At 39.2% G+C, this 22,998-nt stretch overlaps 1 protein-coding gene across 1 annotated transcript; it reads right to left on the bottom strand.

The window, feature by feature from the left end:
• Positions 1-8,040: 8,040 nt before the first annotated feature.
• Positions 8,041-22,564, bottom strand: LOC119917938 (protein shisa-6). The gene is made up of 5 exons (XM_038738380.1): positions 21,647-22,564; positions 16,855-17,012; positions 9,533-9,628; positions 9,035-9,103; positions 8,041-8,072 (listed from the first exon to the last, which is right to left on the bottom strand). The coding sequence occupies exons 1-5, from the start codon at positions 22,204-22,206 to the stop codon at positions 8,041-8,043; spliced, it is 915 nt and encodes a 304-aa protein (XP_038594308.1). The 5' UTR covers positions 22,207-22,564.
• Positions 22,565-22,998: the final 434 nt, after the last annotated feature.

Here is a 22,998-nt window from a genome sequence, read left to right as displayed (position 1 = left end):
GGTTGGGGTGGACAGGTGGGTCAGACACTAGACTTTCACCCAGGAGACCAGTGTTTGTGTCCCGTGTGAAACAAAAAGCCAACATTGATTACTTTTAGTTAAGTAATGTTACGTAACTTCCCAAACCATGATCTTTTCCTAAACATCACAAAGTAGTTTTCTTGCCTAAACCTAACCAAATTGCGATGTTTCACAACGTTAACCCCTAATTAGTTTTATTTTGAAAGTCCAACTGGACATTGCATGTGTTACTGCTAACTAAAGGGTACCCAGGGCGTTAAAAAGAGACGCTAAGGGTGTTGATCAAGTGTCTATATGTGACGAGTTATTAATATCTGTCATGGTGCTCACTGCAACGAAGAAGAATATTTTCTTCTGTGCCACTTGTTTTCTGTCGTGACTAGGGCTGCATGCAAAAATTTCTATTTGCATGGTTTTGCTTGCAGCTAAACATGCATGATTTTAACAGCCGCTCACCTTTAGTTGCGGTCTCAGGCATGTTCGTCACTGTTGCATGTTTATCACCACACCGTTGATTTCATTTTCTGGTATCATTTAACGCTTCTCTGTACACTTTTATTTGCTATTCACTTCACTTGTCACTGATTTATTGTTGCGTTCCATCACATCAATTAAATGCTTTTGTGGCGTAGCAGAGATCAGCTGATTTTACTCACGGAGCCTCCGGCTGCAGCTGCGGCTGCTTCAGGTATAGTTGGTTTGATCGGCTGGATGTGCAGATTCTCTTTTCCTCTGTTTGAGTTTTTACTGTAGTTAATTGACTTGTTTATACAGACTCCTTACTCGTTTTATACTTATTACTTAATACTTATTACATTTTCAGCGGTTACGACTCACCACTAAAGGAAAAAGCCCTGGCGGAGATCTTTCAATTCAGTTTATTGATTGAAAGTTAACAATAATTTTCCGTTGTTTACTTTCAACACAGGTATCAAAAAATACCTACCAACTTATTTGGTCACTAAACTATTTCACTCCTCCTCTCATTCAAATATTAAAAAAAATCACAAGCTGTAGTTTTCCTCTTATAATACTACCTGTGAGGATGAACTAATTAGGATGAGGAGCAATCTGATACAATTTCCCAATACTTTTATGTAACAACAGTTATTTGAAACATGAAAAAAATAATAGATCACCTTGCTTGTCCATAACGACAATAAAAATAATAATGGGCTACCAATCAACAGGTGGCATTTTATGCAAGGTTTCGAATGAAGCACTCTGTTGGTATCTATCACATTAAGGGTAAAAATTTTAAACGATACCCAACCCTGGTCGCGACGCAGTTGTATTAACAAGGATATGAAGAATCAATACATATTGGCACTTAAACTGTCTGAAATCATGTTGTGATTTTGGATGTCAAAGTTCAAACAGATGAAACTGAAGGGAACATGGCAGGATCAATTTGCTACTGTAAGTGAATGTATTGCACCCTCCCTTATTGAAATGACTGCGTGGGCGTTTACCTGCAGACTGTATAAAATAAGTGTACGTAACCACTGTGATGTCACCCATTTGTTTGTGGACTACCGTTTTGAAGCTTCAAGTGTTTTTTAGAAAAAGAAGCGACCATATTTGCATGTGATGGTGGAGCTGGGGAGGGATATGCATTGCTCACAGGTTCCTGTGGTAGTGTAATTCGCGTGTACATACTTTTTTTGTTAAACATCTCCCTCACAGTGCCTTTTAGTTTTGTAGCACCTGTTAGGATGAGAGTGTCAGTCTGAGTGGAGGTCTAATCAGTCATCACAGCAATTGAAAACACCTGTGCAGGTCTGCAGAGTCTAAAAGTAGAGCACAGTTTATTAGACTGAACATCATATTATTTTGCATTCATTTGCCATGATCTGATATCAATGTTGGAAAAATATTAATAAATATTTATATGCAGTATCACTTAGCCTTACAGCAGCATGGCTTTCAGTTATTCTTGATCCATTTTCGACCCTGAGTCACTGCAGTTGACCGTGGCCCTTACTGCATTCCTCTTTCCAACATTTAAATGCAGCAAATGAATGCATTTCTTGAATGCATTAAGTGTTGTGTTAATCAGAAGAAACATAAAACACTGTGTAAAGCCGTTTCTTGTAATATTTAGGCAGAGTAGGGGTCATAACTCAGGAGCAAGTTTTGCTTAGAGACAAATGCTTTTAATGGGTACTTCTTTTTAAACTGGATTTTCTATGAAAATTTAATTCCAACTTTATGCAAATAAACCAATTACTGTTTGGAATAAATATGCATGAATTTTTGTGCAGCGGCACAAAATGCAAAAACTGACTCATTTAACCTTGTTGTCACCTGCTCCTTAAATCTCAGTGAACAAACTGCACATATGCTGCCTCCTGCTGTACGACCCCAACGACTTTATAAATATTTCAGTCTCTCTTCCTTGTTTTTCAACCTTTTGGAGGAAAAACAGTTCCCCTGCAGTTTCATCTGAGAGTTGAGTTATTTGGTCAAAATGCGCAGCTTTACAAGATCTGTGCATGTTTGGGCTCATATCTGGCTCAGCGTGGGCTGCGACGAGCTTGCACTGTCACACAAATCACCAGGATGAAGAGTTTACAGCTCTGTGACAGGAAGCTACAGGGGTAAAGCTTTCACTCTATCGGATACCTTGTTTTTGAGTCTCATCCCTGTGAACACTTTGATCGTCTCAAGACTTAAAGTTGCAGTCTTGACTGTGTGTCTGTGTCTCAATCCCACGCAATGTCTGCCATTTCATTTGGTATTTTATGTTGTGCTGTATGAATGTGGCCAACTGTGAGATGAGCTGTGGTTCGTAAGTTGTAATGATTTAGCATAGCTAAACGTAAGACTGTTCAAAACAAAATAACACCCGCATCATTGTCCTCCTACTTTCTGATCACAACAGGGCACGCTACTTTCTGCATTGGATATAAATCTTGAGGCAAAATGGACATAGTTCCTGGTGGATACTGCGCTGTTAAATACAGCTCTTGACAACAACCATAACTTAATCATCAGCATGGTTTTGCCTAGGTGTCACTTTGCGTGTGTCTATGCATAGATGGAATTAACGCAATGTCTGGGCTATATTTAGGAGGAGCAAAAAGTTACAGCACATGTCAGCCCCCTCTGCTTATTGCCAGAGGTCGTTCAACAGATTTCAATCAAGCAGAAAAGCAGAAAGTGTAAATACACAACACAAAGACTAAAACACGTTTGAGAAAGAAAATGAAATCAGCATGAAGCTGATCAAAATCAGATAGTAAAAATAATTACACCATATAAAGAGGGGCTGCAATAGGAAAGAGCATCCAATCCAACCAGAACTGAGACCCTTGTTAGCGGATTCAGATGCTTTGTGTCCACACACAGTGAAACTTTAGAGTGGGTTTTAAGCAACAGCAGTGAGCGAGCACTCGATCCAAAAAAAGTGTGACTTACCACCATTTGATCTCTTTGAATCCATATGACGCCATATTCAGGTTGGTAAACATAAGCGAGCAATGATGTCACATTACATGATTTATTGATCTATGATTCTCAAGTTCAACGTTTTCGGTTACCCCCGCTTGAGCTCAGAGCCACTAACAGCTCTAAAGATGGAGACACAGAAGGGCTCGGTAATGGAGGCAAACTGGGTAAGTGATACCTACTCGTCACATTACAACTCCCCTCCATTTGCACTCACACTTAGCTTACACAGTCCCATGCACAGACACACTGAAGGCCTGGAGGGATTACAGCGCAGGGAGGTAGGAGTACTGCGGCAGTGTGTCCCAAAAAGACAAGGTCACCTTAAGTGGATCGGGATGATGGGGGAGAGCAATTCCCTCAGGACAAAAACAGGGAGTAACTCATGAAAAAGTAATTAAGCAGGATGCACATCAGTGGATGCCACAGGCGGAGAAGGCAAGGAGAGAGATGAATAAGCCTCGAGGACGAAGGGAATGTTTGTACACAAGATATCTGCTCGCTAAATGCACACAATGGGATTGTTTAACCTCGGACATTTCGGGGTATACGGTTTGTTTATTTGTCAAAACGTGACTTCTTCTGTTTGACTAATCAACAGTTTATGATAATTATATTTTGTCATAGTTCATGCAAAAATGTTGAACATTATCTTGTAGCACCTTGTCAAATGTGATGACTGGCTTTTCTCATATCCTTTCAGATTGTTGTTGAAACTATTTAGAATTTACACTTTCAGGGCAAATGAAATAAAATGAAGTTTATTTGAGTTTACCTGAGGTGTACATCAGAGTGAGCTTATGCAATTAATCAAAATGAGTTCTCCCTAAATAAAGCATTTGTAAATACAGGAGTTGTGAGACTCATCTAACTGGACCTGCTTTTCACTATTTCTTGATGCAATGATGTAGGTTTGGGCTCAACGTGGGTAGGAACACAACAACGCCTGGTCTGCCACCTGTGTGGTTAAGGTTTGGTTCCATTTTGGCAACTAAAACTCGGTTAAGGTTAGTGAAAGCTCGTGGTCATGGTTAAAAGAAACCAACACTAACGGTTAGGAGACGGGAATGCAAACTGTGTCTGTCACACACCTAACCATCAAACCCTACCTCAATTCCCCAAAGCACAGATTTTACATTTCATGTCCACATGGCCGAAAAATGTAATTATCAACAAATATGTGTGAGCACATCTGCCTAGATAGATACCCACTGGATTAGTGGTCAATTTTGGAGTACATCCAACATCATAATTCGCATTACCCTGCGATGACACTTGTTGGGAAATTATAAGCAGACAGTAAATGTGAGAACATGCTTTTGTTTTCTGGTCAGGACAGACACACATAGAAACATTTAATTAAGAATTTAAAAAAGACGGTTTAAAAACAAAATTGAATTCAAAATTGCAACTGTAGTAAGAAGTGCACTAGACTGAGTTCAGCAATCAGAGGTGAGACTGAGTACTTTTACTACACCACTTATCTACTGTACTCTGTGCTTGATAATACACTTGACTGCTTGACAAAAATGAATGAAACTGGCCACTGTAGTTTACTTTGACAAATTCACCATGCTGCTGCTATAAATTACTCACTAGTAACCTAACTGAATTAATTAATACAAAAAATGAACCCCCGACTTTTTCTGCTTTTTTAGTAATGTTTGCCAAAATTTACAGTGGCCAGCTGTTTTAGAAAATTTCTCAGCACTTAATAAATGAATATTATTTTGAATATTATGTTTTAATATTATTGTATTTGAGGTACTTTTAAATATTTAAGTCTTCAGTTGGAACCCATGGGCTTGAGTGAGTGCCAAAGATATAGGGAAGTCAGAAAGTACTGAGACTGGAACTACAAGTTATTGGTTTTGGGTATTGTAACGGGATTTGTTGCAAATAAGAAAAAATATACATAAGGCATCTCCACCACTTTTGATCAATGTACAGTTTCTCAGTCAGGTTTAAGAATCTCATTCAGTTTGAACATTTACTGTGTGACTGCTGCTTGCCTTCAATCAGAATGAAGTCGCTGTGGTCCAGAGCTGTTGTATGGCTGCATCGCTACAGACAATCCATCACAGGGAATAGAGACAAACAGACAGGGCCAGTGAACACACCAGTCTCCCCTGATATCAGACATAAATCCATCTCTCATAGCCTTGGCAGTGGCCTCGCACATGAGTCAACCACTCGAGCAGGTAGACCACGGATGCATGAATATTAATGACAACATTACTCGGAGCTTTGTTTATCAGCTTGTTAGTTCTGATGTACATTCATATCTGTACTGTTTGTACTGTTCCTTCCACTACAACGCTCCCACGCAAACAGTTGAATGTTACACACACACACAGTTGAGTTTCGGGTCACAGTCACTCTTAAAACAGTGGACTCTGAAGGAATTATTGTAAATGTCTTGTTTGTCTAAAGCGCCCAGTGTTTGAAATGCAAATAAGAGCAGCCAGAACAGGCTGCAGTGGTGGAGAAACTACTCAAAGCCTTTAATGTAAGTACATGAACCACACATGTCAGTACATTTTTTTTAATACTAATAATGTCAGTAAAATGTTGCCCTGTACTAATGTAAAAGTAATGATTATGCAGAGTGTAGTTTGCTTTTAGGTGACAAAAGAATTATTTTTGGAAAAGAATTTTTTTGTTTGTTTCTGACCAGTTAAAGAGTATGAAAAGAAAAGAAAATAAGGAAAGCATGAGGGAGCAAGGATAGAAGGGAGAAAGGATGAAAATTAGGGAAGATAGAAGAGAGGAAGGAAAGACATAAGAATGCTTAGAAGAAATAAAGGAAGGATATAAGGGAAAATAGCAGGAAAGACAGACTATATACAAGGGAGGAAGGAAGAAAAAGAGAAAAGGAAGGGTGTAAAGAAGGAAGGAAAAAGGAACTATGAAAAGCAATAAGGGAAGGATGGAAGGAAAGAAAAGAAGGAACTGAGAAAAGATAAAAAGAAATGGAGAAAGCAAAGGAAAGAAGGAACATAGGTAGAGAGCAAAGAAAAAAACTTTCATATTAAAATGAAAGTTGTTAGATAAATGTTCTGGAGTGAAAAGTACAAATATTTAAAAGATGATGAGAGGGACAAAAAGAAAAGGAATAAGTAAAGAAATTAGAGGAAAAATGGAGTAAAGAAGAAATTAAGAAATACGTAAGAAAAGAATGAAGAAAATGTTAGGTAAAGAACATGATATTTTATGATTTTAGAGATCTGTAGTACAAAGTACAAAATATCCATCAAAATAAAAATACTCAAGTGCCTCAAAAAGATACTTTACTGCAGTATAGTAAATTTAGTATAGTTTCCAACTCTTCACATGAACCCAGAGTTATGAACCCAGCGGGCAGGTGAATCAGATGACCTGTTCATATGTTTGCTATATGCGAACTACTACTGATATCAAAACATATGAGGTGTTGCAACAGAGGCAGGATGGAGGATGTAGTCAGCGGTGACACGGTGTACATCTGTCAGTCTGCTTCCTGCTGACAGGAGGTGGGGGGGAGGGGGCTGCCGACAGCCAGCTGTTAAACTAAGGCATGTATGACGGAGGCTGACAGGACCTCCGCTTTGAAGTGACAGCTACCGCCATCAGGCCGCTACAGTGTGTCACCTAATAGGTGCAGCGAGAGGGTGACAGGTACAGTCAGGGGAGGGCCGCTGCCTCAGACGCCTTTATAAATATTAGCCTTTGGTTGAAGCTATTAAAACGCCCATCTACTCCTCAGTGGTGGAAAGTAACTAAGTGCATTTACTCAAGTAGGCTAGTGTGTTTGTGTGCATACAAATATATATATATATATATACTGTTCTGCATACTAAGTACTTGTACTTTTGATACTGTAGTATTACTTAAGTAAAAGATCTGAGTACTTCCTCCGCCCCTGCTAGTCCTTACAAGTTATACAAATCGACTTCTCTGCATTGCCAAGGGAAACAGTACAAGAGTGATTCATTGCACAGTTCATGAAAGGTGACATATGCTGTTTTCAAACCTGCTGTTGAGTATTTGCTTCCAGGTGTTGTGTGTCAAATTTAGTGGTGTGTGTGTGTGTGTAGCTTACATTTCATACTGAAAGAAGAAAAACAACATCATTTCAACTTTCATTGACTGGTTTCTTTGCTGCCTTTCCAAATGGTAAAATGTGCTTGTTTAACCATATTTCTTTTCAATGTTCAGCACAAGAGAGTAGAATACACAGATGTTTCAGTTATGCCTTCTTCAGAGTATAATAGTTATTTGGTTTCAGGGTTGAGTCATTTTAACCTGTCACCAACAATGAACGTCTGTCAAATCATTACCAGCAGCAAAGAGGGTACTTTCAGGGAGATAGGTGTCCTCAGAATTGCCTTACTAAAGGTCTCATTTAATTCTTGAGATAACAAATATAGAATACTGTATAAAGCTACTACTATGTTCTTTGTTTTACTTGGCATTTCCTTCATTAAACTTGTTATCTCTTTTGATTTAGCTATACGTACAGGTTGCAGAGGCTACCGAGATACCATGTGGAGACCGTTTTTGGTCAGTTAGAGCTGCTTGTGTTTACTCCTACACGTTCTGTGTGTAGAGACTGGTGATAGCTGAGACAACATGGGGTACATATTACATATAACATTACATAAAAAAAAATACACTTCCTGCCACAAAAATATAGTACGGAGAAATAGCAGTCTCTGGATATTTATGACACTTAAAGTAGCAACAGTACAGAAACTTACTCCAGACCCATGGAAAACCTACACAAAACATAAATTCACTTTCAACGTGTTTTTATATTTCAACAAGGGTGACAAAGTGATGAATCTTCTCTAGGAAAAATTGTCAATTTCAATTGTCAACATCATAAAACAAAACTTTAAGATGATGAGTTTAATATTTGTGAATCAGGCCTATGGTATTTTGATCAAGCAGCTCATAAAAAATAAGGTCTTAAATCTGAATTCAGATTGAACTCCAACTCTAGTGAAGACCTCATGCAACATACAGTACAAAAATTAGTGGTGAGCAGCACTGTCACCATGGCTAAACAGAACCCATACAAGCTCAAATTTAGGAAAAAAGACGTCACACTTATATTGTCATGGATGATATCTGCAAAATACACAGCAAAACCACCATAAATAAATAAAATTAAATCAGGTGCTCACACACAATCAGTGAAAAATCAAACTTTCACTTACCTTGCAGACACCTAAGAAGCGTTATTAGCTGTCTAGACTCACATTGTCAATGACAGCAACCATGTTAATTTCTGACACAGTCACCTGTCCATACATCAGTCATATAAATGAACCTTGACTGCATGGCCGTCACATTCATTTAAACCTGCTGTCAAACAACCATCAGAGGAAATATTTTGGCCATACAATATTACATCTCTGGCACTCTGCACCCAATGACTGCGCTGTGACTATCGGCCAAGGACACTCGGCTGGTCCCTGTTTGAGTGTGAAGTGTGAATGACTTTTCTTATCAGGTGCGAGCAGAAAGCAGGCTGTGTGGCTTTTTCTCTGGCAGAAAGCAGAATATCTGGAGAACGTACCGTAGGAGATGGGGATGTCCAGGTCGCCCTGCCAGGACATCTGCCCCGATTCGTCTATGGAGTGCTGCGCTGTAAAAACACAACAACAGGCCTCTTGTTTACAGCTCATTCTCACGCCAACACTGCTTCTGACTTATTAAAACTCCAAAGGAAGACAATAGCGGGGAAATCTACTACTGTGCCATGCTGCACTCACACTGGCTGCCTACCAAGTGCGGAAGTGCTACTTTGTCATTGGAAGTGTGGATTTAATCATAGATAATAAATGTGTGTGTGGCAAGATGTCACTTCAAGCCTTTATGTATTGTAATGTCCAACTTCCACTGAGCTGAAACAAAAGTCACAGTCACATTATGTGATTTTTTACTGCACACTCATTTGGCAGAAGGAGAATGACAGCATGACACAGTAGCTTAGTGAATAAAATGATTATTATTCTGAACTTGGTTTTCAGGGGTACCGTGATGTGAAAAAACAGATAATGAGGATCAACTTTACCTTTCAAGTGGCCACGTCCGAGTGTCACAAACCCAGAGGAGATGAAGTTGTGCATGTCTTGACCTCCGCTGCGGAGGTTTTCTTTCCCATAATGCCCTGATGAGACAAAAAATGGTGAGAAATGAATAATTCAGCAAAATATTTGTAGGGAAATAAAGCTAATGTCCATGTCAGTGCAAAACAGGTGGTTCTGGAGGTTCGGTAACAGACTACTCGCAGGTCTAGTTACTGAACTACTTTAGCAGGCGACCCAACAGCTAACCCGCTGGCAACATGATGGGAATATATTAGTGCTGTCGGTAACAGTAGCCCCTTAGATTTGTTTTATTTTCCCTGTACTGGGTCATTACTCCCATCTGTGATTCTGTTGTCAAGATGGTAAATAATTTTATTCAGTGAATGACAAAGTTTTTGTTGCTGTCAGTTAGCAAGCTGTTGAGGTTGGTTGCTAACAAGACAATAGCTTCATAGCCTATCCAACAGACATATTTGTACGCTCTCTATAATAGCCGCCTAAAAACCATGGTAATACAGTTGTGAAGTGGGAGGAGCTATTTTCTGGCACCCCTGTTTCTGGGAGTAACATTTATTTTTTCAATGGACAATGTTGTATGAATCACAGTTGTATTTATAAGTAAGTAAGTATTTATGTCACTTGGCTAACCATAAAACTCTCCTGGATATATCAGCAGTACAAAAGATGAAAACTACATTTAATAATAATAGTTTTTTTTAATTACCTGTCAAAGGTACAAGCCTATGTGTACATGGGAAGACACTTAGACATTTGCTCCCAAAATGCATTTCAGTGTGCAAAGTTAAAGGTAATAGTGTTGAAAAAATATGTGCTGAAATTCATTTGGCTTTGGATTCTGATTTTGGATGAATTTAGCAACTAGGTGCCATGTTATGTTCACAAATTCAACAACCTTGTAGTATTTAGAACCATCTGTCTGTCAAAATAAAGGACAAAACACGATTCCTCAGAAATTAAGTTAAGATAATTAAAACTGATAGCTAAGCCTATCTGATTGTTATAACGTCTCAAGTTTCTATGAGGAGTAACATTGAAGATATTGTTTAAAGAACATTTTTAAATGGTAAAACTCTTCCAGAGCCAGCAACTTTGTAACTCTATAAGCTATGATAACTTTGCCATTCTTGAATGTCTGGCTCTGTGTCCCCTGCTGACCCAGTTTGCTATCGATTAATGGCGTAAAGTTGAACTCAATGCAAATGTGGATTTATTTCACCCCCATGAGTGAATCCACTGATCATGGCCATTCCATTTAAAATAATTCACCATTTTAAATGCTAAATCGCGTATGGGACATAATCCTGAGAAGTATCTGTACTCAATTCCACAGTTCTGCCATTTTATACAGGAGTAAAAGATGACAAGAATACAAAATAGGTCTAAAATTGCACAACTGACAAAATTGACTCTCAGGTGGGATCATCAGCTTGTCAATATGTATCGCTTAAGGATGCCAAAGATGCAGTCTGCAGGTTTCAGGGCTTTCCCATTTAGCAAACACTCCCTCTCTTTCTCTGCAGTAAATTATTGGTTTTAAGTGGTAAATAAAATTGCGCTTTTAGCTACTCCTTAGAATGGGTTTAAGCCCCCTTCTTTGAGGAAGCCAGCTCACCTCAGGTAAACACACTTCTGGATTTCCCATGTGTTAAAACATCACTCCGTAATGCAATTTGTGCCACAGAACTGTTAACTCTGCTCTGAACCAGTGCTGTAATTGAGAGTGCAGCTTGAACACAAAGGAGCCAGACCCTGACTTTAGAACCCTGACAGCATTCAGTTGTCCTGTCAATCACAGACAAGTCTTAAGAAGAAATAAAAGAATGTAGTGTTGATGAAAAAACGACGACAAACACAAAATCTGGTGAGTTGGTCTAGCAAATCTCTCCTCCCTTCCTCCCCACTCTCTTTAGCTCTCTTAGTCCCACTATACATTAACCAGCGAACAGTTAAATGCCTCTTTCTCGAAGGAACCACTTCAAAGTCAATAACATCACTCAGACCTTTGGGCATCGGGAAGCCCAGATCGAACAGCATTTCAAATTATCATAATGAGAAGAAACACCAGGGACCATTAGGCCTGGTCTTCATCACACTTCATCACACCGAACTTTGGCACTCAAGCCTCAGCATCACACCTCGTTTGTTTCTTTGTATCAACTCCAGAGGATGATTATAAATTGATTACTGACGCACTCTGACCATCTCTGTTCATATGAGACCCTCAGTAAATCAATAAATATCCAAAGAGATGAATTAACATATTTTCCTGCATCTAGCGATGTTTAACAGCACAGTGCTGTATCTATGTAGATGATACAGTAGAGTACTATGTGATGTCTCTCAGGGTGAAATGCTGATGATACATAACCTCCGCATTCTCCAAGGACAACACCGTGGAGCTGGAATCAAGTAGTTGGAGATGCTGACTGTGATATAAATTACTCCCATATGGCAGTACAAGCCTATAGCCCCTTATTAACTCCGGAAATGCTCTTCAGAATTACCTTATTTATATTGCTTAATGAAAACATATCTGACCTGTCTTTTAGAGACAGTTTCCATCAGACATTCATGAATGAAGGGCAAAGTGTTTTATTTCAGAGATAAAATAGCTAATCCCCTCATAAAAGTGAAATTAACAAAGTAATATTTGAAATGGCCTTCAGGGGGGAAAGTAAACATTCATCAAATTAGTGACTCAAGTGTGCATATTTCTGCTCTCCATTCATGCAAGGTAGGAATTAATGTCAAAGGGGGACATGTACTAAATACAGAAGGTTTATTTTTAATGATTATTTTAAATTGTTGTTAACTGTTTCTAGCCACATTTCATGGCCCCTTTTGTTCCAGTGAATTTTAAAAGAATAGTTTGGCACTTTCTTGCTGAGGGAGGATCTCCTATAACTTCCTTGTTTGTTAGGTAAATGTCAAACTATAGCTGGCTTATCTTAGCCTAACGTAAGAACTGAAAGAAGGGGAAACACCTAGCCTATACGGTAAACAACTCCACCTACCAGCACCTCTAAAATTTTGATTTTAAGATTTGATGTCATTTCTGCACCGTTTGTGTTGATTTGCCCCAACTGTACCAACTGTACAGACATTAGCTGTAAGCTAGCTAGCAACAGGCGTGCCTAACGTGTCTGTGTGTGTTTATGTTCGGCTCAGCTTCTGACTCAAATCAGAGAAACTCTGGTTCCTTCTGTTATTTTATTTTCAACATGTGCAGATGCATCTATGGCCTCAATCAAATTATCTAGTCGTTCCTTTTACTTTACATTTAACTACGGCATCTCTAACATGTGCTTCACATTCAGTCTGAACACACAGTGAAACTCACAAATAAGAATGTTATATCTTCATTGTTTAATCCATATAAAACAGTGTAATCATACAGACATGGAAGTGGTATTGATTGAGCAACGAGGCAAATAACTAATTTTAGATTGCTCTTCCAACTTTGTGTTTGTCCCTTTTACTGTTTCAACATACAAATGCCCATGGTTTTGGAATAGCATGCTCAACACTCGCATCTTATTATAATGTTCGAGTGTCCTTAAACGTTTGGCTATTTACTGTAAATTTTCAATGTCAAGTAAAACGATGGTGGTGTAAATGTTAGAACAGCTTTCAGTGAATAAATGCAGACACAAATATTCTTGATTGTCACTCTACAGTCAGACTGAGATCCAGACTCCTTATCATCAACAACATGACGTCATCCTTTGAAAATATAATTTGGTAATATAAAAGTTGGTCTCATTATATAGTCAACTTCTGCAGGGTTTTAAAACTCAAATTGAACCAAGTCAGAGATGATTCGATTCTGTGTCTGCAAAGTGTGGAAGACATTTGTCGCCTATTTTCACAGCACCACAGAAACTTTTTAAGAGCACAAAATGAGAGAACGAACAGAACTCTGGGATATTGAAGTGATATGCTCACACAGGACTGTTTTGAGAAGGATATCCACACCTCAAGACACACTTCATCAGCATCACATCCGGGTATAATATCTCTCCTGGAACATCGAGTAAGATCCAGAGTTCACATCATAAACTGCTGATGTGATTTGAGTTCAAATCCAGAAATCACCCATTGCTGCACGTCATCAGCCTCTTATTGGCTTTTCTCCCCCTTGCTGTAATCCTTTTTGGTATAAATGCCATAAATTTTCTCTCTCTTTAGCATAATTGTAATTGTTATTTTAAGGGCAGTGTTATCACTTATAGAGTTTATAAAATGAGTGATGAAAAGGATTAAAAAGAGAGAATGAGCTACATACTGTATAGGACACCATCCATTGGGTGTGGCTTCCTATAGCACCAGGATATTATATACTCTTTTATGTTGGTACATCAATGTCCTACATAAAATCTATTCAAATCTATCTTTATTCTCTCCACCCATTAACTCTGGTCTGTTGCTGTGACCCAGGAGATCGTTTCAGACCAAAGAATTGCTGTAACTGCTGGATGCCCTCACAAGGGCCATTTTATAAACCTGAAGTGAACCATTTTCTCTTCCAAACCACTTATCCTTGACCTCAATGGGAAACATCACGAGGTCAAACAATGGCATGACGGACAGTTCGTATGAAAAGGGCAAACTGCACCTCTCAAAGGAGGACATGAACATTGATTGAAAACTATGTTTGTTTTTTATAAACCTTAATTTATTGAAGACCTCAAGGGCAAAGTAAACACTGAAAACGTGAGACCTTGAATCAACCATGATCTCTTGAATTACAAAAAGCAAGTACTAAACAGTACCCGGTACTAACAGTTGTCAGTACTAAGCAGTCAACTTTATAGCTTACTTGTTAATAATGTAGGTAAGAACATTAGAGGTAAATTGTATGCAATTTATCTATTCAACTGAACTTAACATAAAAACAGAGAGGTCATCTGCATACTGTAATTTTCTGTAATAATTCGTTAAAAGGGAATGTGATTTAACACTTTACGTGTTTTGTTAATTCTTTATGTTTGAAAATGTTGTCAAAATAACAAAAAAACTATTCTTTTGTGATGAACCTTTCCCTTAACTTAAATCTAACCTTAAGCCTTAAGTTTTAACCCTCTGAGATAAGACCAGACAAACTTCCAAAAATATCAAACACAAACAAATTGACACATGTGCAAACAATGCCACAGGGGACCCACATGCAGCCACATACTAAACACACACTCCTTTCAACAAGTTCAAACAAGTCCAACAACAGCTTGAGCTAAATGGACATAATATCTAGAAGTCATTTCTACACTGAAAAAGAACAGAGTAGTGTTCTTTTTTTTAAAATTCACATCACTGTTGTCACAAATTTGTCATGAAATCTGAGTCATGTCTTCCCTGGAGCGCCTCCATCCCTGCGTGGACACCACCACCCTCTTCTCTGTTCAAAAGCACTCAACCCTGCAATGTGACGTTCTAGTACTTTTAACCCACCAAACAATAGCAGCCTGATATGACACAGGTTGGATATTTAAGACATCTTTTCTGTGGGCGTTATCATATAATGAACAAAATAATGTGTGGCTTTGTGAATCACATTGCAGAATAATCTTTTTCTCCGTGTTTGCACTTACAAACAGAGGCAGCATAGCCTAAAATGTACACTGTGAAAAATATAAATACGCAGCAATTAGCAAAATCAAATTTTCCACTTGTCTTCTTTCAAAAGTACTATTTACAAATATCTAAAAGTGCATGTAATATGTTTGAATAATAAAGCCTGTTAGGTCCTGTCATGCTCCATATTGTACTTTTCAGAGATATGTTCACAGTGTTTGCTGCTGCTCATCCAAATGCTACAGCCCTTCAGAAAGGTAAGCAAGCTAAACACATATATATACACAAATCATTTAAACACTTTCCAGCTCTGACACAGGTCAAAGAAATAAAAATTGTTTTTGCTACATTGGAAGCTTTCATAATGTTGTGTCTGTTTTTTATGTAAATGGAGTGCAATAATTTTTTATGTAGATGGTTTGAGAGGGTCCAATTTACAACCTGTGCATTTTATTTGGTATTTGTTTAGATTTTGTTGTTGCTGCTGCTGTTCCTCTCGTCTAAAAGATGGGGCCTTAGAAATAAGTAATAATGCAGGCGTTGCCTATCAAGTATATGGTTCCTATAATTTTTGTTTATAATTTGCTTTAGTGGTGCATGTAGGACTAACAAACAAATTTGCAATCAATTTAAGTACCACCAACTTCTTATCATATGGCAAACCTGGAGCGCTTTGGTCTCATGGTGGTTTGAGGCCCTAGGGCAGTTGCCCATTTGGACTGGTTGATAATCCAGTCTGATTTGTTAAAATCTTCCAATTGTAATTGAATAATTCCAATCTTATAGACATTTGCTCCTTGTTATCAGTTGTTTTTAAACTTGACAAATTTCAAAGATGAGTCTCAAAACATCGGCAGTAAGAGTTGGGAAGAGAAAATGGGACAGTTACACCATTTATAAGAAAATGATGATACGTTTAATACAGCAGATTTAAGACAAGGAGAAGACCATTTAAGACCATCCAGATTGGAGACTATGTGTGCTGTAATCTACTTTTCATTGGTAGAACAAGGATTTACAGACAGAAGTAGGTTCTCCTCCGGAGGTCTGGGCGGTTACATTTCAATCACATAAACTGTTTAAACCAGTTAAATAGTCATTCTGCTCACATCCTGCAGTTTAGAACAGTCTGTATCAGCTCTCCTCAGCTCTCCTCAGACACATTCCCTCCATGTTGGGTGGTGGAGAGAAGGGTGGAGGTGAAACATAACACTGTTGAATCTGGGACACCATACTAGGGCACTTAGCAAACGAGCTGATCCCTGGAGCAGGGATCTGGAGACCGACGGGATAAAAGTAGGAGGAACAGTGTCGCACGACAGAATTATCTCTGGACAAAAAGCTTGCGTCTTCCGCAGAAGATGATAATTTGCATCTCAATTTTGAGCCAATGCTGAGTAGGCTTAAGGGACTGCAGCGTGAGGGAGGCGAGCACATAGCCAGGGCATTTAATTAGCTATATGCTGTATCTGCCTATATGTTTCCACTTAAGAAAGATTGAGTGGAAAAGCTTAAGATTCACAGCCCATACGTCTATTTCAGTGAATGTCAATCACAGAATGTTGTGGCAGATTTAGGAAAGCGAAGGTGGGGGGGGGGTCTTTCTTTACAACACTTAAGCTTTACAACATCATAGTAACATACAGTTACTTGGCCTTTAAACATGCTCTATTTCACAGATTGATCTGTTTTAAAGCGGAGAGGTGTTACCTACCGTGGTTTGATGCCTTGGTGTGAACAGGTGTATAGTGATTCTTCGAGGTCCTGACAGGTGTCTCGTCTTTGGGCGACCCATCAATTGCTGCAGTGTTTTCATTATCATACTGAGAAATTGGAACTGGTCCTTGTTGCCTCAGAATGTCTGCCAGGGCTCTGAAAAGAAATCACACAAGAGAAAGAAATGTTTAAACTGAAATGCATTTCTTTCCCAATTACCAACATTTTCTTTTTTTTCTCCTCACCATCCCCCCAAAGGTCTTCCTAATTTATGTAGCTGCAGCTCCATTTTGAATCATAGAGGTTTGAAGCTAGGCAGAGAGGAAATCCTAATTACACTCAGAGTCATAAGGGACTTAGATTTTCAATAGCACGGTACACAAGGTACAGACAAGTCCCATTATGTGTGCCGGACTCAAGCTCAAGGCCCATTTATTAAGAGTTTAGTCAGTGTCTCTTCTTTGAAGCCACAAAATAAAAGCAATATTTCACCAACACCATTTCCAACTTTTGGAGGCACAGTGTCTGTCTGAGAGATGGAGTGCCGGCTCTGCGTTTTCTTAAAAGAAATGAAAGGGCAATTCAACTGTGTCAAAGTCAACCTAATGCAACCACACAGTCCACTTTTCCATAACTCTGTGACTTTGAGACATATAAAGTATATTAATAGCATTTCCCTTCCAGGATGAGCACACTTTAGCCGTTTCTTTTTCGCAGACAGAGGCGACCTGATTTTGTATTGTCCCAGTTGGCTGCTATGTCATGTGCAGCAGGAGCTACAGTAGTTTGCAGGAACAGGACTTTGAACATGTGTTTTAATTCTTTCTTAAGAAAGAATAACATTCGACGAAGGTAGCAAAACCACGGAAATACAGTAGACTTTTGGTTGTTGTCAAGTTACATGGAAACTGCTTTTGTGAGTAATGCTATGTCTGTGTATAATCGTAATCAAGTCCGATCAATACTTGCAAATGCATTTATCGGGTCGTATTTGAGAGTTTAAAAAAAATCAAATCTGTGAAAGCTTTCTTATAAGACAGTGTTTCAAAAGTAATTTAATTTGAGTTGCAGCCTGTCTGATATGAATAGGCATGTGTTCATAAGTCTGGAGGCTCTAATTGCAAAGGCCTGGTCAACCTTTGTCACGAGCCGAGACCTGTGAATAAGCAGCAAAGCATCATCAGCTGATCAATAAATCTTTGACATATTCAGCAGCAAAACCATTTATTGCTTTGGTTCTGCACAGGATCTGATTGCAGACATTCAAAAAGAAGTTCTGAATGAAGTGGTTGAGGGGGAGCACAGAAAACTCTAAATAACAATGGGCCAAGAATGACCCCTTGGGGAACGCCACAATTTAACCGATTTACAGAGGAACATGAGTCTGCTATTACTACATAAGGTTTTGTAAGAAAGGTATGAATATAATTGAGTATATTATATAAAATTAATATAGTTTTACAGCAACAATAAGTTGGTGATATTTCATATTTTTCATACTGTTAACAAATGCCATGGAAAGTCCAAAACCAGCAATGGATTGACCCTGTGTAAGAGAACAGTGAGATCAATCTTATCAAAAACAGAACGGAACTTAAACTGCCATTCCTTGTCATGTTACATTTTTAGTATTGCTGTACCTCAATCTGATGTTTTTTGTTGCCGGCTGATAATATTGCTTATAAATTCTAAGAGCAGACTTTTTAAACAAACTATGGGCTTTTTTAAATTGAACTTTCAGTTATTCTGCTGCTCTTTTTTCCCATTCAGTCGCCTTGCCTTTTAACTCAGTTTCTTACTCCTGCAATCGGAGAACAAAGCATTATTCACACCAGTTAGCCTGCATAAATTGCATCTCAGTTTGCTCTGCAGAAGGTGATCAATAAAACCTGTTCAAATCACTGGGTTTAGCTCTCACTCGCCATTTCTTCTGTTTCAGTGAAGGTCACAGACCAAACAGCAAAGGTCTGCCAACAGCTCAGTATTCTGCTCACTCTCCTCCCTCAGTCACAGAAGTAGGAGTCTAAATTACTTTAGAGAATCACCGGAAATGAAGAGAGAAGCTCCCATATTTTAGAAGCAGACCTTTGCCAAATATAAAGCTAATCCCATGTTCCACTACTGCTTTTTTGGTCATGGCTGTCAGCATAAATGTCTGCTGCCAGCCTCTTAAATCTATTCCAGCAGACATCATTACGACAGCTCTATGTACCAAATGGTCGGTGAAACTAAACAAATCATATAAAGTGAGAAAAGTACTATTGAACACCCAGCAAGCCATGCCTCCTCATTTAATCGACCTCTCTCTAAACTCTCATGGTCTCTGCTCATTTTGAGGTGGTGGCATTAAGAAGATCCACTTGAAAGTATGCCCCATGGCTAGGATAGAAGCGCACTAAGAAGACATAAACTCAACCATCTCTTAATTTTTCAGAGCAGAGATGGAAAAAGTGCTGCATCATGAGCTTTGTTGTTCCTTTTGTGTCTGTTGTTTCAAATAAAATACTGTATCATAGTCTCATGAGTCCATATGGATATTAAAAGCAGAGTGTGCCAACTTTTTAAAAGACACGGCAATCGCTGGAGCTTAAATTTTATATATAACTGATCCACTGAAAGGGCTTCTTTGAGTTGTTGTCAGGGCAAGAGTTAAGACTATTTTTTGTTAAGAACGTGTCACTGTGTTTCTCTGAGCGAGAAAGCTGACTAATCTCCCATGACATTTTCAAAGCAGCATGCACCAAAGTTTAATGACCAAGGCATAACAATGCTCAATTATCTTCATATCGTTAAATCAATGCAAGACGTCCTCCTCTGCTCTGTCCTAAATGGACTCTGGATAAAGGCAGGTGACTCAAGTGAACTGGATAAGACCAATGACGAAGTGATTATGATTTTTTCTTTACCAGTGGGTGGAAAACATGCAATTTTATCTTAGACCTAACCCCAATTAAAAACCCATTTATCCTTTTGATACATTTTCAATACCTGTGTCAGTGGGGAGGGAGAGTATTCCAGCATGCATAACACAAAAGACACCCTGGACAGTTATGTTCCAGTCTTGTATACTATACAGAGACAGACAAACACATTCAGTTTTGGATTTCTTTTCACCTGCTCTGTCTTTGAACTGTGGGAGGAAACCCAAGTGAAAAGGATGAAAACAAAGCATTCTGAATATTTGCCACCAAAGATGTATCTTTGGAGAGTCCCTCACAAATTAAAAAAATAATGGTGTAATCCAAATAATGGTGTTTTCCATGTAATATACTAACATTAACCTTATGCCAGAAGTAGCGGTAGAGCTGCAACTAACATCTTTAAATCGCTTGCTTTGTCTAGTCAGCAGTCGAAAAGCCCAAAGGTATTCAGTTTACTATAATGAAAGACAAGGAAAAGCATCAAATCCTCATATTTGAGAAGTTACAACCACCAAATTTTGTTTGAATGAATCAATGAATCGTCTAATTGTTTTTCTAGTTACAGGATCCATCCACTTAAAGACCCTCATGACATCATTATTTTCTCTATCAGCTTCTCTCTGTGAGCAAAGTGAACAACATGAAGACAAAATAATCTGCCAGGGTTCAAACAGTTTGTCACATGACCGATTTCTGTACAGTATTTGTGATTTTCTCTGTGCTTCTCTCACTGGTTTGAAGTGGGCGGAGCTAATTAAAAAAAAAAGGTGATGTCACATGCTTCTATGCACCAATTGGAATTTAGCCTCATCCACTGTATCCAGTTGCTTGAAATCTGCTCAGCTCATGTCACTTTGACAGAACCTAAATCTGCTGGCACCATTTGTAGCGTGTAACATGCTCTGCACTAACATTTAGCTAACCAAGAGACCAGTTCTCTTCCAAATGCCAAATACCCATAATCTGGTAATAATGAGATGCAACGCAAGTCTATTTTGTTTCAGGACACAAGTGCAGATAACAGCAGTTCGATGTATGACAAAAAACACACACAAAAGAAGATAATAGCCAACATTAAAAAATCATTTGGTGTTGTGATGATGGTGGGCAAATGTCATCTCATGTCTGTTCCCGACATTACTACACAGCAATTTGTTCAGCTGGTGACTGAAATGGCCACAGGATGTGTTTTTATGTTGCTTTCACGCTCATCGAGCAATTCAGTGACCACTATCGGTGCCTTGAGGATTTCAAAATATTGTCACGTACAGAAGAGACCACCCATCAAGATGTACATGATCACTGGTAATGGCTTTCAGTGGTATTTACTTTATCCCCCTGGTGTTGAAGGAACACAAAATACTACCCACTCTCCCTCCTGGGATTGACACAGTATGGGATGGAAAGGTATACAATCTTGACATTTTTTGACAGGGAGTCTCTGGGGAGGAGAGTAATGGCATGTGTTAAAGCCCACTAGACAGTTTGACCCCATGATATTGAGGCTGTAAGTTACTAAGTTTTTGGCTGCTTTGAGTCACTTGTGTCACCAGGACCATGTTTAAAGAAATAAATGAGGCAAAACAGAGTCTCAAACAGTAGATATATATGCAGAGTTGACAGTATGACATCTCTTTTTACCATTCATAGTAGTCTGGGCAAACAGAAGATTAAATCAGTTTCGTTTTCTCATTAAAATGATAAGCCTGTAATGCAGCTCCAGGAATATCTGCTTGGGTATAGACGCCTAATCCTGTTTGCTCACTTATATCTGAAATACCTTAAGGTATCGGTACACATTTTATATTCTTTTTCAGCTTTTTCACAGCTCTTTATCAATAAAAATAGTAATCACAAAGAAAATCTTACCTGTGCACATTCATTTCCTGAGGGGGCTTGGTGGCTTTATCATAGGCAACTTTGGCAGAAATCCCAATGGCGATGATGAGCGCTATGACCCCGCAGGTGATGTACACCGTGGTGTTCGTCTGGTCCAGCTCTGGGTCGTACGTGTCACCTGTTGGCGCCGGTGAAGGGGGCTGGGTTTTGATCCAGTCCGGCGTGTTGTAGTTGGTGCAGCTCTTCTGCTCCAGCCGCTTCCCCCGGTCCGCGCAGCAGAAGCGCAGGAAGCAGGAGCCGCAACAGAAGCGGTGGTCGGTGTTGTTGCAGGAGAACTCTTTGTCGTACTGCCCGCTCACGTCGTAGTAGCCCAGGCAGGTGTCGTGTTGGACCGAGGGAGCCTGGACCTGGGTGATCTTCCCCGGAACGGCCGCGGCCAACGGGACCGCAGTGGTACTGCCGTTGACCTCCTTCACCTTTGGGTTCCTCCTCGGCGGGGTTTTGCTCTTTTTATTGGTGGTGGCGGCGCACAGGACATTCAGCGGGTCTAAGTAAATCAAAAGAAGCAGAAGGTGCTTTATCCCCATCATTTGAGGACGCGCTGGTGTTTGGTCTTTGGCCTCCACTCTCTTCTGTCTTATCTTTCTCTCTGAATGTCACTCTTCCACTTCTTACCGAGTGGAGCTTCTTGCGGGTTTCTTCATCGCAGGTATTCCTTTATGTGCCAAGCTTTCACTGACGGACTTTGACTGGCAGAGTTTGCGCTCATCAGACACACAATGCATCTTCTGACTTAGTTGCCATCCGCTTTAGAGCTTGTTTTCTTACAAAAGTTCTCTTTGGCCAAATGTACTCTTTGATTTCGGCTGCAGAGACGCGATAAAGATGTGATGTCCTCCAGAGAAATCTGTCTCTTCTTTACCATGAGCTGATCTTGAGTGTGATCGGAGCTCGTGGTTAGACTGTGGAAGAGAGAGAGGCGTGTGCAGAGGTATTTAGTCGCTAAAATATGACTTTATGTTATGCCAAGTATCAATGAGAAACTTTATCAATTGCAGGCATTATTAAAAAAAATAATTTGGATCAATAATTGGCACTAACTGGACTGACTGTAAACCTGCTAACACTTTCAGCACCACGGACAGCGCCCAAGTTTCCATTTGGCTGTTTGGCTGAAGCTCTTCAACCTCAGAAAGTGAATAGGTTCTTACTTTTTTTGTTTTAATTTCTATTCACACTTAAAACCGGGTTATTTAACAAGAAAATATATACACTCCGTGAGATTAATTCTTATAATAGCTTCCTTCGGCTTTATTTTACGCATAAACTTTCTGACATCCGACTTACTGAGTAAAAAAGGAGCATTAACTTCTGTTTTTTTT

Source organism: Micropterus salmoides, unplaced genomic scaffold (assembly GCF_014851395.1).
Source record: "Micropterus salmoides isolate LMB-PRFRI ecotype aquatic unplaced genomic scaffold, ASM1485139v1 Ms_hic_scaffold_10, whole genome shotgun sequence".
In the NCBI taxonomy this organism is placed as follows: Eukaryota; Metazoa; Chordata; class Actinopteri; order Centrarchiformes; family Centrarchidae; genus Micropterus; species Micropterus salmoides.
Note: the sequence above shows the minus strand (reverse complement) of the source record. Positions and strands in the feature narration are given on the sequence as shown.

Coding starts and splice junctions, on each gene's coding strand:
- LOC119917938 (XM_038738380.1), bottom strand. CDS start 22,206: ATGATGGGGATAAAGCACCTTCTGCTTCTTTTGATTTACTTAGACCCG. Junction 17,013..21,646: donor CAGGAAATGAATGTGCACAG/GTAAGATTTTCT, acceptor ATTTCTTTTCAG/AGCCCTGGCAGACATTCTGA. Junction 8,073..9,034: donor GGACATCCCCATCTCCTACG/GTACGTTCTCCA, acceptor ATGTTGTCTCAG/CTATCACCAGTCTCTACACA.